Source organism: Nymphaea colorata, chromosome 1 (assembly GCF_008831285.2).
Source record: "Nymphaea colorata isolate Beijing-Zhang1983 chromosome 1, ASM883128v2, whole genome shotgun sequence".
Classification (NCBI taxonomy): Eukaryota; Viridiplantae; Streptophyta; class Magnoliopsida; order Nymphaeales; family Nymphaeaceae; genus Nymphaea; species Nymphaea colorata.
In genome coordinates, this window is record NC_045138.2 from 21,409,514 (window position 1) to 21,428,008 (window position 18,495).

Genomic DNA, 18,495 nt, shown 5'->3' on the forward strand with positions numbered 1-18,495 from the left:
ATTTGAAGAGCTGAGTTATGTTTTTGATGCCTGCCGCGGATACTTCAAAAATTTCTTTGTTAAAGATGAGTCTAGGGTAGCCATTCCTTTGATTGGCGAAAGGGTGACATTTTGAAAATGATTTTTTTTTTAATCGAGTCCCATGACTGCTGAAGATATGAAGATATTTATGATGTACATGTTGGCAATAATAATTTTCTATATTAATATGTTCTTAAAGGGCATAGAATAGTTGGTTGGGTGGGGAGCATGTGAAAAAACATATTTTAGTTCGATTGTCATTAGTGTTGTGCCTACGAGTATCAACATTAGTTTGATTCTTGCAAGTGTTGTGCCTCTCCATTTGGAGATATTGAAATGTAAACTACTGTCATCACAAATGTCAGCATAACCCAGAACCCCAGAAGCAAAAGGAATTGAGGGGGAAGGGGCTTTCGGGTATCTTTTTGGAATGGTCTGTCGTTGACCCCACTCACCCGGATATTACCATGTTCCTAAGCAGTGCCTAAGCATACGCTAAACTGAAATACCACTTGGTAATAACTATGATAAAAGCGAAGAATTTGGTGGACGTACAATACAAGGAGCGCAGTCTGTCATATTATGAATTTACTCCGAGGAAATTTGACAACTAAAATTGAATCCAACATACTATGTGGCCTCATGCCATTGACCTTCCATCTTTGAAAATACATTAGTTACAGAAACAGCAATAGTATCTCAAGTAGTCATCTCATTTTCAAGAAAATAAGAGCAAGAGAAAATCTAGTGATACGCTAGAATCCTTTGTTTTTTCTCCAGAACATAACAAGTCAACTTCAGCAAATAATGCACATGGAATATATAGACAGCCAAGAGAATATGATGTGTGTGAGCAAAGTTTTGCATAAAGAGCGATGCTACAACAGGGGTGCCTTTTACAAAACAAGTTTTCTGTCAGCATTACAACAACCCTATATAAAAAAGCTAAGTGGCTAAATGTAACCACCGAAAATAAGGTTCTGACAAATGGAGGCGAAGTGAAAATCTCTAGTAGGAATGAGACCAGCTTAGATTGGGGTCAGATGCAGCCATTACACTAACCAACCAATAATACTTGTGTAGACAGATCCAATAGTGGACTGTATTTGGTCCACGAAAGTGAAACATATCTAATTACTTGCACATAAACAATTCTAATAATTCATACATATACAAATTTAGATATCCCCCAAAATTTCAATGTTAGCAGAATCCGATGGAGAAAATAGAATCAAACACACCCTAATTGCTCAATTTTATTACCTTCATTACTAAATCCAGAAGAATAATACTGGGTTCCAGTCAGAAAGGCAAAATCCAACTCGATGCCCCCAATTATTAGTGCTTTGAGGCAATCAATCAGATTATTCTTTAACTGAAAAATGTATCCATTTAAGGCCATTAAACATTAAAGAAAAAGGAAAAAAAAAAGAAATAACAATTGATTCAATAATGCACATGACTCGAATTTTTTCATAACAAAGATTAACCATGTTTCTCATGATTTCTGTGGATTCAATAGAAGCAGAAAAATGTGGAATACATTGTGCGACCTAAGATTACAGCCGTCAAAGCAAAATCCTATCCCTATATAAAGACAAAAATAGGTCATTTTGCTTCAACTGAGCTCATATCCCTTGGGGGAAGGATTGGTGGAAAGAGAGAGATTCACCGTTAGCAGTGAAGAATTCGTGTACCCCACCCTGGAGAAGTCTCACATACCAACATACATCTTCCAAAATCCAGGGATTTTTGAAGCTCAAAGGTTAGATATTCAAATACCAAATGGATGACATTTTTCTGCATGAAAGCTGACCACTTGTCTCCTTAACAATCACAAGCTGTTCGAATCTCGGCACCTAGTCACACTTGATGTTTCTGTAGATTCTCCTCACAAACAAAGTTGACCCAAGATAGCCAACAGCGCCTGTTTTAATCCTCAAAGGTTAGAGGTAACCCAAGTCTAACAGAAAAATGGAAAGAAAAAAATTAGCAACTACTCACCACAAAGGATTCCTAAACCAAGACAGAACATGAGTGTATAGCCAAAGTAGAAGCTGGTCTGAAAGAATCCTGACATCTTAGTTTTCACATAATAGTAGTATATGGAGTAAAGGTAGACATAGACAGCTGTTGATGCTGCAGATAAGAAAGAAGTCCACTGCCAATGATAATTTTCAGCATTCAACAAGAAATATGTGCCAACAATTGTCACGCAGACTGTCACAATGATAAGGATCAGGAACACCAGCAACATGAAACCGTATACGTAATACACCTGCATAGCAAGTAAAAGTTATGTACAAACAGAAAAAAAAAATCATATTAAGACTAGCATATCTAAGGGCAAGCTGTACCTTGTAATTCCAGAAGGACGTGAATACAAAGTACATCTCAATGAATATGCTTCCAAAGGGAAGCAGGCCACCCATAAGAGAAACAACAGAAGGTGTCAGATACCACTTCTTTTCAGGAATTGGACGAGGAATGGTCTTAACACGGCAAGGATTATTTGGGGTCCCACTCCAATTCCTCCCAACAACTGTACCCAGAAGTGCAAGAGGAAATGAAATGAAAGCCCAGATGATAAACACAACTACCATTGTTCCAAAGGGGATAGCAGCCAAAGATCCATAAAATATAGCAATTGTATTGAGGATGAAGCCGATGCCAAAGCACATAAATGGAAAAAGAGAAGCTGTGAGGATCATTGACTTGATCCAGTTTTTCCCTGACAAGGTTTCAGGAGTAAAGAGGTCAGAAGAGGCACACATTAAATATAAACATGAGAACAGGGATTAATAAAGTATGCATGTATATACACACGCAAATACATTATTAAATTTTAAAGAAGAAAGTAAAAAGCATATTTCAGTATATATCTCTATGTTAGTTTAAGAAATAAAAACTATGAATGAACATACCACCATTTCGAGAATAAAGTCCCCCACTGACATAGCCAGAAATGAAAGAGGTCAATGCATAGCAGACAATGAATGTAGTGACAATAGCTCCTCTCCTGCATATTTAGGGCATATCAGGGACAACAATAAACAATTCCAAACAGGAAGAAAATACAATGGGGAAATATAGGACAACTACATATGGCAAGGAGATCATCACCTCAAATGAAATAAATGTCTTGATCTTTTATTTTTCTTTCACCTAATTTTCAGTTTAAAAGTTATTCTAAATTTCTAATTCTTGACCTCAATTTTTCAGTTTACAGGTTGAGATGTGGATAGTTGAGAGATGAATATCACAGACTTGCATTCCCAAGGGTTAGAAAGTGCTTCCAAGAAGTGCAAAGGAAAAGAATAAAAGCAAGTAATCCAAGAGGAATGAACTCCAGTAACATGAGAGACAATGTTAAAGTGGCAAAGCAAGCATCACAAATGGCAATCAAGATTTAAACTTAGCATACCCTATGTACAACATCCCAATAATGGCCAACACGATGACAAGAAGAACCAGCATTGCAAGCTGTGCACCGGTACCCACAAGTGCTGAAAGCAAAACCAAATTACGAGCAGGCCTGAAAACATCACCATGCACCAGCTTCCATCCAGATTCTTCGTTTACATCCCTTTCCTGTATTCCAACAAAACTGAATTAGGCAGCCTGCCACAATGAGGTGGTCAGGAGACCCTCAACAAGATTTTCTTAAAAGTAATACACTTGAGAAGAGGAATTTACACCTCTAAAACAAAAACAAAAAAAAACAGATGAAAAAGAGACAATTAAAGAGGAGTTGAGAGTTCACCAAAGTCTCCAGGTCATCATCTTCTCGAGCATACTTTGCGTAGTCATTTCTGAGAGTTCGCATTAATATCATGAAAACTAAACCAGTGAGGAAAATGACCATCATGAATGAATTGAAGATGGAAAACCAATGAATCTGCATGACAAAACCAATTTTAGTGGAAGATAAATGTACCTACTGATGTAATGTCAGGTGGCACAAGAAATGGGTTGAAGGCAAGATAGCAAAAATAACAGAAATTCTCAAAGTTGGGAAAAATGGCAAAAGAAGAAAAGAAACAAATAATTGTCTTAGTACAAATCTTCCTTCATTCACCTGGTGCTCAAAGAAAGGATAATCCAGGTAAACATCAAAACGATGTGCAAACGTAACATTAGTTGAGACCCATTTGACCGAATAAGTAAGTTCCAATGTCTTTCCTGCTTCCAAAGACTTTGCACTTTCTTGTGTAAGATTTACATGAATAATCTGCAAAAACATGAATTTATCTCAACAAACAGGGAGCACAAGAAGAAACAAAGAAAATGGTGTTCGTACAAACCTGATCACCATTGTACTGAATCAAAATATTCTTATGTGTCCAAAGCATATGTCTATTGTCATTGCTTCTATCAGAATGAAGCTCACCAACAAAACCTGACAAAGAAAATACCACAATTCACATATTTAGTGCAATCAACAGGACAACTCATACAGTAAAAACGGAGGAATTATGAAAACCAATACATCATTCACAGAGAGAGATAACATACCCCATAAAGGCAAGTCATCTGCACCTCATCATCAGCGCATGCCAGAGGAGTCCAGAAATAAATAGAAAAAAGGTTAACAACATAAGCAAATAAAGGAATGAAGAATAAACTAACAGTAGCAACTTGCTTTATCGAGAAAAACTAAAGTATTGTCACAGGTACCATTGTCAGGTTTTCATTGGGTGTTAATCGGGAAGTTTGTTTATCTCAGAAAAAGCGAGAGTATTAAAAATTGAAAAAATTAAAAATATAAAGCTAACTAAAAACCATGAAAAAATTTGAGTTTTTCTAATTCTTTCAAAAACATTGACCAAATTCAAATAGTTATTGAGATATTAAAAGAAACATCCAAAAATTTAAAATAATATTCTTTTTTGAAGAAAAAGGAGAAATGTGAAAAAACAGGATATCTCATTTTGGCATATTTTTTCAAAGTGTCGCAATCTTTTCACTTTTTTCATTTTTCTTTATTTACCTTCTTATTTGTGATTTTTTTTAATAAGCAGCTATATCTGTCACAATGGGACAACCTAAAACTTGAGACAGTAGCATAAAAATTAGAATCAGGCATTCTTTGTTTTGCACTAATCCCATGAAAGATTGATAGAATGTCTAATCATGCATAGAAATAAATAATCCTGTAACATACCCATGAAAAACTCGAACCAATAACTATTCTCTATTGCTTCTTTGAACTGCTTCACTTTGGGAGCATCCAGCTCAAGTACACAAATTGATGTACGATCAATATTCTCTGGAAAGCAAAGTGTCAAAAACTGTCTGCAACTCAAAACAAGAAAGAAAAATAAAAACTGTCCACAACTATGTTAAATCATACATGGACAGGTTGAGACATGAATATGCATGCTTGGTAGGAAACGGAAGTTTCATAAACAATGAGACACTGAGGAGGCATTTGATCACCCTGGTTCTTTCATTCAAGGGTCTGATTTAGAAAGGCATCCACCTTAAATCTATGGTTGTAAACTTATAACAAACTGTGGATTTGAAAACCGTAGGTTTAAGATCACAACTTAATTTCATGGATCTCATGCCAAGAGGGACTTGAGATCTGTGAATCTTAAGATGAAAAATTTACAAATCCATGGTGTAATCCTTGCATAATTCAAATATAAGATTTCATATCCTTGTTAGAAATCAAGGATCTAAGCTAGAAAAGGAAAAAGGTGTATACCACCATGATGACTATGCACAAACATCTATCTCAAATTTAGGAGCCACAAGGCATCACCAATGTGCTAAGATATTCAAAATCAGCAACAAGTTCCTAAGCTACTACTTTGAGTCCCCAACGTTGTCAGAATCATTATGGATAGCAATGGATTGGGTTCGAATTGAATGTCAAACCAAACCATATTACATAAGTTGGATATGAAAAGGTCATCAAACAATAATAAAAAAACAAATTTAGTTTCAGATTTAGGAAATGACATCCAATTGGATTCAGATTCAGACTTGGTTCCACATAAGCATCCATGCATATAATGAATATCACCTATCCCTAGATAACTTCTTGCTATACATATCCAACTGAACAAGGGATATTAACCTCATTATCAAATGTATGAGTGGACCCTGATGTAAGGATCTTGAGAGTTGAGACCAAAACTCCAATTTTAGCAAAAGAAGGGTGTGATATCTTACCCAAGTCAGGTATCCAGCACATTTTCTGGACATTTGCAAGAGGCTTATATCCTCGGAGTGGGAGAGAAAGATAGCCCTTGACATCAAGTCCGAGGAACATAGAACAAATCAGATCTGAGGTTTTCGAATACCTATATTTCTTCTCACAGAAGGAGGAGACATAACATTGTGACTTTTGTATCTGGAAAATTACTTTTTATCTCTTGGCCATTATAGAATTAAGAATTATAATCTAACTCAAGTACCAAAATAGAACTTTGTGAAGAAGGGTCCACATATGGCTAAGACTAAAAAAAATGGATTAAAAAGTTTTGAAGAGCATAAGTGTTTTCAAACAGAAAGAGGTAATCTCTACATGGGAGTTATTCTCAACGTAAGAACAATAAATTCCACACAAAGATATGTCAACATACTTCTAAATTTTATGTCGATCTGGCTGTCAATGAGTTCATTCCCTCCAAGAACCTCACCAAGACCACCCCATTTGTGTGCAGCATTGCCAGCTGGGTGGCAAAATGGAAGGCTATAGTAGTTATACGTTTCCTGAGGATTATTATAAGGTCCAACCTTGTTTACCCAAAGTGTCACTGGTTCTTCCAACTGATACTGCATTGGAGAAAAAAATGAAAGCACCAAGAGTTAAGATAAGAAAACAGTCTAAGCACCCTATTCTTCAAAAACATTAAGAAACAGTCTGAAGACCAGACAGAAAAAGTTGCTAACGATGACATGATCCATCCAAAGGGAACATATTTAATAACACGTTTGGCCTCAATTGCCAAGCAAAAACTTTTTCTTTCTGCATGGTGGACAACTATAATATTAATACATCAAATGTCTATGAAAGAATGAAAAATTCTAAATCACACTGGCCTGAGTCGTCTAACATCCTTGCAAAAGGTTGTTGAATTTCAAATAATTTCCTACCGTGACTAGTTTGACTGGTGTAAAATCATGGGGTGTTCTATGACACAATCAGCTTTTCTCAACTGCGATACACATAAATCCAGCACCAAGTTTAGCTTGTGTTATACATTGTCCCATAACCTGCTACATAAGGTGAGACTTATGCTATACAACTTTGCTGTCATAGAAAAGGGTAGCAGGAGTAATTAAAACGAAAAGCAGTTGGCATTTCATCTTCAATCAGCCAGAAATGACTTGTGTCTGCAACGACCGCAATTCCTACACAGTTGTACGTTTTAAGACAAAACAACGCCCCAATAAAGACTGCCAACGGCTAGGACCATGAACACTTACATGTGCCAATGGAACTGATTGGATCGTTATTTGGTAACCATAGATCTTAAATTCCAGATAAACGAATATATATCAGATTCACGAAGCCTGTAGATAAAGCGCGAACGGCATTATAAATTCCGTCTGGTTAAAATCCAGAAAGATAGTTGGGAGTAGTCCCACTCTTCGAATTGGGCAGCAACACCGAAATTCAGAGAAATCCCGAAACCACAACCCATGGAGGCGAACAGTCAGCAACATGTAGCTTAGATCTAACCCCAAAAGCAAAAACACCTAAAGAGCAACAACCCCAAAACAGAGCTAAAAAATGCACGCCGAAAAAGCAAACTGATATATTCAATAGCACCAAGCCATCTAATTTTTGCACCAGACAAAACCAAAAAATTAACAAATGGACAGATCACAAGGAACCATTAACGGAAAAGCCCTTGCAAAAAAGAAAAAACTACTAAAACAAAAGAAACTTAAAAGAAAACCCGAGCATTCAAAATCGATAGGATCCCGTACCCTGTGATCCGACTCCGAGGCGGAACAGGGAGCACAGCTGCCGAGGAGGAGGAGAAGCAGAAGCCCCCAGAGCGAGGGGGATCCCACGGATGAACGCATCTCGGCCCTTTGTCTCGCCGGATCTCCTGCCTGCTACGAGAAGACGGGCTACTGCTCAGCGAGAGAGAGAGAGAGAGAGAGAACAACTGTGCTGCCTCTGACAGAGAACCCACGAAGAGAGGAAACGAGAGAGAGAAGGGGAGGGAGAACTGAGAAGGAGGAGATCCTTGACGACTCTCCGTTCTCCCAATTTTACTCTTCTGCCCGTCTTCTTCCAATTTGCGTAAAAGCTCAATCTTTTGTTCACAATTTCAAAAACAGTCTTCCTGTCGCTAACTTTTCTGCTTGTAGATGTCACTGCTTTGCCTACTAATTACAGTAACAGATAGAAACCTGTCTTGCAATTCCTGTTTCATCGTCTACAAAGTTGCAGCACGACTGAAAATTGATTCCAGTAGCTTATGACTCTCTCCCCAGCTTTGATGCCCACAATAATCGAACCAGAGATTCTACTAATTCTTGGTTCGACGTCAAACCAATAACTAGACTTGCTTCAACAATTAGCTTGGGGTAGAGAGAGAAAGAGCCCAAGTTATTACATGCCCACTAATATGCATGTTCAGATAATAAGTTAATTCTTGCCTATTTTCTATGACATGCTTATAAACTCATAAGACAAAAGAAATTTGTTTGATTGAGAGAAATGCTAGAGTTTGTTCTTCAAGGACAATTTTTAAACCGCCCAAGTATTTTTGTTCTACACATAAAACAGATAGAAGACAATGGGAGTGCCCAACAGATATGCACTGGAAAAAAAAAGATGTAGTTGAGATATTTTGGGATTTTTTTTTTGTTTTTAAAATTCTGTTTTGGACTTCTTCTTCAGCTTTGGAACAATACATTTCATTCTAGAACAAGGACTCTGTTCGACCAATCAGACGAGCTCATAAGGCTCATTGTGTTTTCTAATTCTGTATCTGATAAGCTTGAGAGCTCTAGCAAGATGAAGTTCGAATCACTATGTTAATTGAGCAATTCAAGGAACAAGCTATGCCTGTTAGGATTGATATCGTTTGTTTACATTCTACTTTACATTAAAGAAAAATCATTCTACTTTACATAATATATGTATCATGTGGTATGCATATGGGAAACTTATACCAAAGCTTTTTTTTTTTTTCTTCATTCCCTTTATACCAAAATTTCTCTATCATAGTTGTGCTTGAATTTTTAAGCCGTTTGTCCCTTGAACAATCCTCCATTAAAACCTGCAATGAAGAATCTCATCAACTCTTTCTAAGACCTGCAATGAGGTCGTATGTTGGTGCTGCGAAATCATATCTGTAACACCTCAAATTTGCTTCTTTTTCCTTTCCTTCACTTACCATATACTGGGGTTCATTGAGCACCAACTAAGAAAATCAAGGCATTTAAAAACTTTTGTCCCAGTATATCGTGATTCGAGTTGCAGGCATTTCAGAACTTTCAATCCCATCTTAAACATCTAGTCTCACACTGAGCATCGAGTCAAACTTGCTTCAAGTATTAAGTATTACTCAGAGCAACATACCTTTTATATATATATATAGTAATTGGTACATTCCAACCACTAGATCAAGGTCAAAAACCAAACACTCAAAACCAATTATTAAATTCCTTTTTCTATAATATAACCGTATAGATATTGATCTTACGAATGTTTTGATGGGAATAGAACACCAAGTCATAAATTGAGTTTAACGTGTTTCTATAGTAATAAAAAAATGAATAGCTCTTATGACATTGATTTTTTAATAGTAGAAAAATCAATATTTTTCTTAAAAACAACTTGAACTAAGACACATTTTACGTCAATTAATATTTATAAACATATTAGCATGCATATATATAAACTCTTCTTTTAACAAGATTTTAATGGGTATTGTTTTCGTCACTGACACACACACAACCAATGCCTATATTGTTACTGAGTTTTTTAAAAAGGCAATTATTTTCATGCTTAAAAAAGTAAATAAAAATAACATGTTATTGAACATGTAAGATGACTATTAGAAGTAAATAAATTTCGAACTTTTTATTCTCAAATTCTATGAAATTTCAACTAAATATTTAAAAAATATCATTCGTTTCATAGATTAATAATTTTTTGAACGTAATACAGTAATCTTTGAGAAAATAAACTAACAATGCTAAAAATGAAAGAGCTGCTTATGAGACTCGTTTAAAGTGCATCTCTCTCTCTCTCTCTCTCTCTCTCTCTCTATACTACGTATTCTAGTACAAAAAATAAATTGTTAATGAGATTTAAACTAATAAAAGTATAAATTCATAATCCATGTAAAGTTAAGTCGACAGTGGTGTGCAGTTATGCAATTGGCTGCGTTTGCCATATTTGACTGAAATTGGTGAATCAGAATCAGTCCTTTTTACTTAGCTCTCATTACCCCGAAAAAGAAAAGCAAAAAATGTCAAAGCTCCGTGCTGAACATAAGAACCATCACTTTGCATAATTAAGATTAATAATGTTTCTCATGATGTCAACTTCAATGGAAGCACAAAAATGTGTGATACATTTGTAACCTAAGATTACAAACAGTCAAAGAAAAACCCTATCACTACATAAAGGCAAAAATAGGTAGTTTTGCTTCGATTGAGGCCACATCCCTACCGCCCAGAGGGAGAGAGAGAGAGAGGTGGGGGAGAGAGATTTGCCATTAGCAGTGAACAGTGAAAATTTCATGCACCGCAGCTCAGAAAATTCTCTCAGAGACTAGCATAATCTTCCAAAATCCTGAGATTCCTGAAGCAGCGAAACGCTTAGATGTTCAAGTACCAAATGAATGACAGTCCGCACACAAGTTCACCTCTTTTCTTCCACAGAAATCACAACCTGGATCCTTTCTCAGCCATGACCTAGTCACACTTGATGTTCCTGTAGATCCTCCTCACAAACAAGGTTGACCCAAGATAGCCAACAGCCCCTGTTGTAATCGTCAAAAGTTAAGACAACCCCAGTCTAAGAGATAACAGAAATTGGAAACTGAATAGGATTACTCACCACAAAGGATCCCCAGACCAAGACAAAACATGAGCGTGTAGCCAAAATAGAAGCTGGTCTGGAAGAAGCCTGACATCTTCGTTTTAACATAATAGTAATATATGGAGTACAGGTAAACATAGACAGCCGTTGATGCTGCAGAGAAGAATGACGTCCATTGCCAATGATAGTTTTCAGCATTTAACAAGAAATATGTGCCCACGATTGTGACACAGACAGTCACAATAACAAGGATCAGGAATACCAGCAGCATGAAACCATACACGTAGTACACCTGCATAGCAAGTAAATATTATGTATGAAGAAAAGAAAAACAATCTGGAACTCACATATACAGGCAAACCAAAGAATAAGCTATATACCTTGTAATTCCAGAAGGATGTGAATACAAAGTACATCTCAATGAATATGCTTCCAAAAGGAAGAAGGCCACCCATAAGAGAAACAACCGAAGGTGTTAGATACCATTTCTTTTCAGGAATGGGACGGGGAATGGTCTTGACACGGCATGGGTTATTTGGGGCCCCACTCCAGTTTCTACCAACAACCGTACCAAGAAGAGCAAGAGGAAATGAAATGAAAGCCCAGATGATAAACACAACTACCATCGTTCCAAAGGGAATAGCAGCCAAGGAACCATAGAATATAGCAATTGTGTTGAGGATGAAACCAATTCCACAGCACAGGAATGGGAAAAGTGAAGCTGTGAGAATCATTGATTTGATCCAACTTTTTCCTGACAGTTTCAAGACTAAAGAGGTCAGAAGAGACGCATATGAAAAATAAACATAAGATACATCAATTAGATGAAGTCCCATACACATGCAGAGAAAACTGTATTTCAGCATTTACTTTAACATCAGTTTAAATGAATGCTTATTCATGAATAAACATACCACCATTTCGTGAATAAAGCCCTCCACTTACGTAACCAGCAATGAAAGAGGTCAGTGCATAACAAACAATAAATGTGGTGACAATAGCTCCTCTCCTGCATATTTAGGATACATCAGATGACGCAAGAAGCTATTCTCTACAATATAATAAAACTGGAGGGCAATACGAGCTATCATGTTTGCCCTAAACACAATGTCAGATTGGAGCTCTCTTTCCTGAGAGCACAAGTAAATGCACATCCATCAAAGTCAAGGAGAGCTACATGACAATTATGCACCATACTGCATATTGTGCTTCCCTTGAGTTCAGACGGACCAGAGCATCAAATGATAGGCTACTTGAAACTTGACAAGAAGATAAACATGCCAACCAGCCCAGCAGCAAATATTGCCCAAGGACAGGTGCGAAGACAGGGGAGTCCCACAATGTTGCAGTATCCATGCCCAAAAGTTAGTGGAAAAGGAAACTAATCTTATGGGGGAAAAGTAATGGAAGAAATGGTAGACATAGCAAAATTAAGCCAATTCCATAACAAAGAGCCAGGATAAAACATCACAAGCAAAATGGACACGCAAATTTCAGTTTAGCATACCCTATATACAACATGCCAATAATAGCCAACAAGATGACAAGAAGAACCAGCATTGCAAGCTGTGCACCAGTACCCACAAGTGCTGAAAGCAAAACCAAATTACGAGCAGGCCTGAAAACATCACCATGCACCAGCTTCCATCCAGATTCTTCACTTACATCCCTTTCCTGATATTCCAACAAAACTAGGTTAGGTAGCTTGCTACAGTAAGTTTGTCGGGAAAATGTCCGCAAGCTTTTTTACAAAAAAGCATAATCTTGACAGGAAGAATTTGCACCTCAGGACAGAAATAAATAAAGACGAAAAGGTTGTTAGAGAGAAGTTGAGAGCTCACCAAAGTTTCTAGATCATCATCTTCTCGAGCATACTTGGCATAGTCATTTCTGAGAGTCCGCATTAATATCATGGAGACTAAACCAGTGAGGAAAATGACCATCATGAAAGAATTGAAAATGGAAAACCAATGAATCTGCACGATGAAACCAAAGTTCAATGCAAGATAATTAACCTTGTGATGTAAAATCCTCACAGATTGGTGATCTAGCATGACAAACACATTAGTATAATTTGCATAAGTTAACCCACAACATTCAGAAAATTGCTTCACTATGTGAAAGAAGTAAAGAAACAAAAAAACTTTATTAATAAAGCTCAGTTCCTTCATTCACCTGATGCTCAAAGAAAGGATAATCCAGGTAAACATCAAAACGATGTGCAAAGGTAACATTGGTGGAGACCCATTTGACTGAATAGGTGAGTTCCAATGTCTTTCCAGCTTCCAGAGATTTAGGACTTTCTTGTGTAAGATTTACATGAATAATCTGAAAAAACATGAATTTATCTCAACAAATAGCGAATATAAGAAGAAATAAAGAGTACGCCATGTATACAAACCTGATCACCATTATATTGAACCAAAATACTCTTGTGTGTCCAAAGCATATGCCTATTGTCATTGCTTCTATCAGAATGAAGCTCACCAACAAAGCCTGACCAAGAATATAAACAAAAACTAATTCACTCATTGGGGAAATCAATGTGGAAAATGGAAAGCTCAGGCAAGAACATGAAGGAATCAGGGCAGCCAATATAGAATTGACAGAGAAAAGGCACAACGTACCCCATAAAGGCAAGTCATCTGCACTCATCACCAGTGCATGCCAGCGGCACAGCAGGAAGAAAAAACAGGTAACCAGTCAAGAAGTAGATCAAAGGAAATAAATGAGTAAATGTGAACAATTAGTAGTGACTGCTCAATGAAAATAAGTAAAAAATCATTCTTCATTTTATGTTAAATTGGTGAACACCTTAGCAGGATTTATGAATAAAGAAGAAAGAAAAGCCTATCACATACCCATGAAAAACTCAAACCAATAACTATTCTCTATTGCTTCTTTAAACTGCTTCACTTTTGCAGCATCGAGCTCAAGTTCACAAATTGGTGTCTGATCAACATTCTCTGCAAAGCAAAAATGTCAAAAATTCGCATGCAACTTGAAAGGAAGAAAAAAAAAAACCTATGGTAAAATTATATAAAGCCACAAGTATGAGAAGTGGATAGGCATATTTTGTTCATCGATGCAGATATCCATACCTGGACACTTTCCTTCTTTTGTTCCTTTTGTATCTTAGAAAACTTTCATGGTTTCTTTATAGTTTATATTCTTGCCATTCCTATTATCACAATGACTTTTCTGCTCTTTTTATATTTTTTTTTTAGTTTGGTAACTTAAAATGATTTCAAAAGAAAAAAGGAAAAAAATGAAGGAAAGCCTTACCATGAAATTGTGTTCATAAAGATCAAGATTGACAAAGGAGTACAAAAGTAAGAATGTGCTGTTGGACAGGTTTCACAATTTCAAATGAAATGCCATGGAGTACTTTATGTAAGACAGGAATGAATACCAAGTGCAACATTCATTGGGCCCTGTCAAGCTAGACATTTTATAGATACAAACTCAGAATTATTCTTTATGAACATACCATCTTTCTTCAGGATAACATTGTACATCCAAACATCTGCGGGTATACGCTGAAATTACTGCAAAAAATATCAGGGTGTTGTTGCAAGTATCTAAAAGAAATTCTTTTTTATATATTTGAAGTGCATGTCTATTTTTTTAGAGTCTTTTATATAAGAAGCATCATGAAAAATCTCGCTGATTTGTTCCAATAAAAAAATAAAGAAAAGGAAGAATAAAAAAAACTCAAAAAACAAATAAATCAAGATATTTGGAAACATCAGAAGAATGAAAACAATGAACCTTTTTCCCCTTTTCAGAAACAAAAATTTTAATGTACCAAATTTTGTATTTTAATATTTTCACAACTCTTTTCAATCGTGTTCAATTTGTCAGACAATTATTAGAAAAACGAAAATTTTATTATTTCTATGTTCAAATTTTCTAAATTCCCAAGATTTTCTCTAGAAGAACAGAACTTCCTGTTTAATAGTCAAGAAAAACCTTGCCAAAGGCCCAAAAGAAACCCAAAAAGCACATATGCGACTCTGTTCAAAAGCCTTTAGTGGCAGCTTATTTATATTTTTGTACAATGTGCCCATCATTCCAAGGTTTTTTTTATTTCACTTTAGATTCTTTCAACTTGGGGGATCTTTTGAAATTTCTGAAGAAACCCACATTCTGGAAAAAAAAAAGGACCTCGCTAAGAAGTTGCCAAAAGCAATGCTGGCAATAGATGAATCATAAGAATCAGATTGAGATTGCAAAAAGAGCACAAGTATGGACATGGTGCTGCCCAGGTTTAGACGTTCTAATGAATGCAAAGGAGTACTTGTCATGTAAGATTGGAAAGGATGCAAAGTATAACAACACTTGGTGTTGTCAAAGAAATCTTTATACAGATTATGCACTCGGAATTGTTCTTTACTGGCAGACCCTTTTCTAGGGTAAAGAAGTCACTGGAGCAGCAATTTCTATCTAGGAGAGATAAGTTAAATTGTTACACATTAAGAAAAGATATCTTGCAGGGAATGTAGCTAGAGTTTGTTCATAAAGCATAGCCCATATTTTTTATTTTAATTTTAATGAAGCTAGGAGCACACAGTGTTAAAATATGCCAATCAGGGTGCCAAGCCAACACCACTCCAATTATGCCAAGAGAAGCTCCCCTGACCCCAGATATTGAGCTCTTGACCTTCTTCAACACAAGGGACTTTTAAGCCAATCCCTCAGCCAGGCAGATGATTTGGAAGATTGTTGGTCTCAAGGTGTGCTAAGAGCTTGACATCTTAAATCTGAGAAATTGATAAGGCAGCATTTCGACACCACATTTCAAGCTTTATTGAATCTAGGGCCTCAACCTAGCCAAGTTTAGGTTAAAAGAATTCTAGTTTCACATGGAAAGTGGTCTGATTCAGCAACAGATTGGAAGAAGGTCATGGCATCTGAACTAAGCCTGAGGATATCAGGTTAAGTCAGAATGGAATTTCAAATACCCCTTTCTTGTTCTTCACAAAAGGAAGAAGCATATTATTAAAATTGTTCTCTCCAAAATTAATTTCCTCGTCTCGACACTACAAAGAATTGAGAGTTATAACCTAATTCAATTATTACAGTGGAATTTTACAAAGAAGCATCTAATACTTCAGAACATGGCTAGAACTAATTGATAGAGCCTTAGCTCTTAAGAAATTTTTAACAGGTATAACTGTATCCAAACTCCAAACAGATACAAGTAGACCGAATGTAGAGTTATTTTCCAGGTAAGAGATCTCAAGACAATTTTTAACAGGTATAACTGTGTTCAAAGTTCAAACAGATAAAAGTAGAGACTGAATATAGAGTTATTTTCCAGGTAAGAAAGGTAAAATGCACATAAAGGTGAACTAACATACTTCTAAACTTTATGTCGATCTGGCTGTCAATAAGTTCATTTCCACCAAGAACCTCACCAAGACCACCCCATTTGTGTGCAGAATTACCAGCAGGTTGGCAAAATGGAAGACTATAGTAGTTGTATGTTTCTTGAGGATTATTATAAGGTCCAACCTTGTTTACCCAAAGCGTCACTGGTTCATCTGATTGATACTGCATTCAAAAAATAAATACACCACGGTGAAGGCAAGAACATACCCTAGCAACCTATTTATCCACAAATATCGAGAAATAATAAGAGGACATGACAGGAAAAAGTTACTAAGCACCACATGATCCATATAAAGGGAACACATATAATAAAGTGCCTGGTTTAGACTTCTCCAACCAAACATTCAATAGCAAGAGATGTGAAACAAGTAAAAGTTGGGGCACAAAACTACGAAGATCAAGGCAGAATTAATAGTTTTAAACCATATTGGACTGCAATCCAAGGTCACAAATGTAAACAGAATTATCACCACATCTAACTAGTTTAATACATACGGAGACAATTTGCCATGGCTTGACCTTTTGAAGTGGTCGGTTGAATTTCAAATGATATTCTACCATGGCTAATCTGACCGGTGCCAAACCATGAGTTACAGATCTCCTAAAAGATGATCAGTACAGACTACAGACGCGGGAGAAAAATTTTGACCAGCGTCATATATCGACCCGTGAAGAGTGATATAAGGTCGGCCACGGACTCATGATTGCATAATTTTTGCTGTCACAAACGATTAGGGGGGACAATGAAAAGCAAACGCAGTCGGTTTCACATCGTCAACGAATCACCAAAGTCTTGTCCCCCTATTGATGGAAAAGTCTGTACAATCATCCGTTAAGACAAGAACTCCCCAAAGAAACGAGGCAGTGTCCATGATCATGATCATGTAAACCGTTCTACAGGCACCAACCAAGATGATCACTTGAAATTGACTGGATCCTTCCACTCAATTTAACGTCAATACAGATCTTGAATTCTTAAGAGATGAAGAATTCCATTCTCTATATATCAGATTCACAGGGTCTACAGCTAAACTCAAAGAACTTGAAAAATTCGATCTCGATAAAATCCATAAAGAGGGCGGTAGTAGTCCTGTTCCTCCGATTAAGCACCAAGATCATCGGAGACCACTAATCGGGAATATGTAGCTTAGATCCAATCTCCAATCCCCAAAACAACCAACAAACATCTCGAATGCAGCAATCGGACAATAGAACTCGCAATGCACCACACGGAGAAGAAAAACAGGAAGTGAGATGTACTCAGAAACACCAAATAATTAAATTCTGAAATAACATAAAAAGGAAAACTATAACGGCATATACATTAGAACAAATCAGTAGCACAGAAAAAATGAAAGAAATTCAAGAAAACAAAAGAAACCAAAAAAGAAGAAACCCTAGTATTCAAGTGCCAGAAGCCCGTACCTTGTGATCCGACTCGGAGGCGAACGAAGGAGCACAGTTGCCGAGAATAAGGAGAAGGAGAAGCGCTGAGAAGGACACGGATCCGGCCGATGGACGCATCTCGGCCTCTTGTCCCACTGGATCTCCGACCTGCTACGGGAGGACGTCGTTCTCAGCAAAAGAGAGAGAGAGAGAGAGAGAGAGAGAGAGAGTACGTTGCCTCACACAGAGAAGGAGGAGATCTTAGAAAACCCCCCTCTATTAGTCTATTTCATTTTTTTACTCTTTTGTCCCTACAGCTCCCAGTTTTCCTTTAAGGTAAATAATTTGTACATAATTTCAGGAAGCCCGCTTCATCTTTTTGTTTTTTAATATATGGCGTTCACGTTTTTGTTAACATCTGCCAAATACGACTCAGTGTTTGGATGACACACTAAAAAGACCGGTTCTATGAAAACTAGTTTTTTAAAAAATCAGTTTGAGAAATAGATTTATATGTGTTTGGGTAATAGGAAAAATATATTCTTGACTGTTTTTTTTTATAAATAACCTGTGGGATGTCAAAGTTATTCACTCCCTTTCAAAAAACATTTTAATAAAAATGAGTTTTGGTAAAACTTATTTTATAGTCGGGTTAGATCTTTATCAGA

The 18,495-nt window shown here is 36.6% G+C and overlaps 2 protein-coding genes across 2 annotated transcripts; both read right to left on the reverse strand.

The window, feature by feature from the left end:
- Positions 1–1,462: 1,462 nt before the first annotated feature.
- LOC116245644 (transmembrane 9 superfamily member 1-like) lies at positions 1,463–8,236 on the reverse strand. Its single transcript, XM_031617128.2, has 12 exons — positions 7,969–8,236; positions 6,615–6,807; positions 5,186–5,290; positions 4,537–4,554; positions 4,326–4,420; positions 4,100–4,252; positions 3,785–3,919; positions 3,446–3,612; positions 2,946–3,040; positions 2,379–2,752; positions 2,026–2,299; positions 1,463–1,948 (listed from the first exon to the last, which is right to left on the reverse strand). The coding sequence occupies exons 1-12, from the start codon at positions 8,065–8,067 to the stop codon at positions 1,881–1,883; spliced, it is 1,776 nt and encodes a 591-aa protein (XP_031472988.1). The 5' UTR covers positions 8,068–8,236; the 3' UTR covers positions 1,463–1,880.
- Positions 8,237–10,489: 2,253 nt separating this feature from the next.
- Positions 10,490–18,088, reverse strand: LOC116262825 (transmembrane 9 superfamily member 1). The gene is made up of 12 exons (XM_031642340.2): positions 17,867–18,088; positions 16,411–16,603; positions 13,909–14,013; positions 13,675–13,692; positions 13,449–13,543; positions 13,223–13,375; positions 12,889–13,023; positions 12,555–12,721; positions 11,962–12,056; positions 11,428–11,801; positions 11,066–11,339; positions 10,490–10,988 (listed from the first exon to the last, which is right to left on the reverse strand). The coding sequence occupies exons 1-12, from the start codon at positions 17,963–17,965 to the stop codon at positions 10,921–10,923; spliced, it is 1,776 nt and encodes a 591-aa protein (XP_031498200.1). The 5' UTR covers positions 17,966–18,088; the 3' UTR covers positions 10,490–10,920.
- Between the last annotated feature and the right edge of the window lie 407 nt (positions 18,089–18,495).

Excerpts from the sequence above, each read along its gene's own strand:
- LOC116245644 (XM_031617128.2), bottom strand. The coding sequence starts at position 8,067 with ATGCGTTCATCCGTGGGATCCCCCTCGCTCTGGGGGCTTCTGCTTCTC. Across the intron at positions 3,041-3,445 it reads ATTGGGATGTTGTACATAGG|GAGAGGAGCTATTGTCACTA; the intron begins GTATGCTAAGTT and ends CTAAATATGCAG. Across the intron at positions 1,949-2,025 it reads TGGTTTAGGAATCCTTTGTG|GCGCTGTTGGCTATCTTGGG; the intron begins GTGAGTAGTTGC and ends GGATTAAAACAG.
- LOC116262825 (XM_031642340.2), bottom strand. The coding sequence starts at position 17,965 with ATGCGTCCATCGGCCGGATCCGTGTCCTTCTCAGCGCTTCTCCTTCTC. Across the intron at positions 16,604-17,866 it reads CCTCCGAGTCGGATCACAAG|TATCAATCAGATGAACCAGT; the intron begins GTACGGGCTTCT and ends TTTTGAATGCAG. Across the intron at positions 11,340-11,427 it reads CATCCTTCTGGAATTACAAG|GTGTACTACGTGTATGGTTT; the intron begins GTATATAGCTTA and ends CTTGCTATGCAG.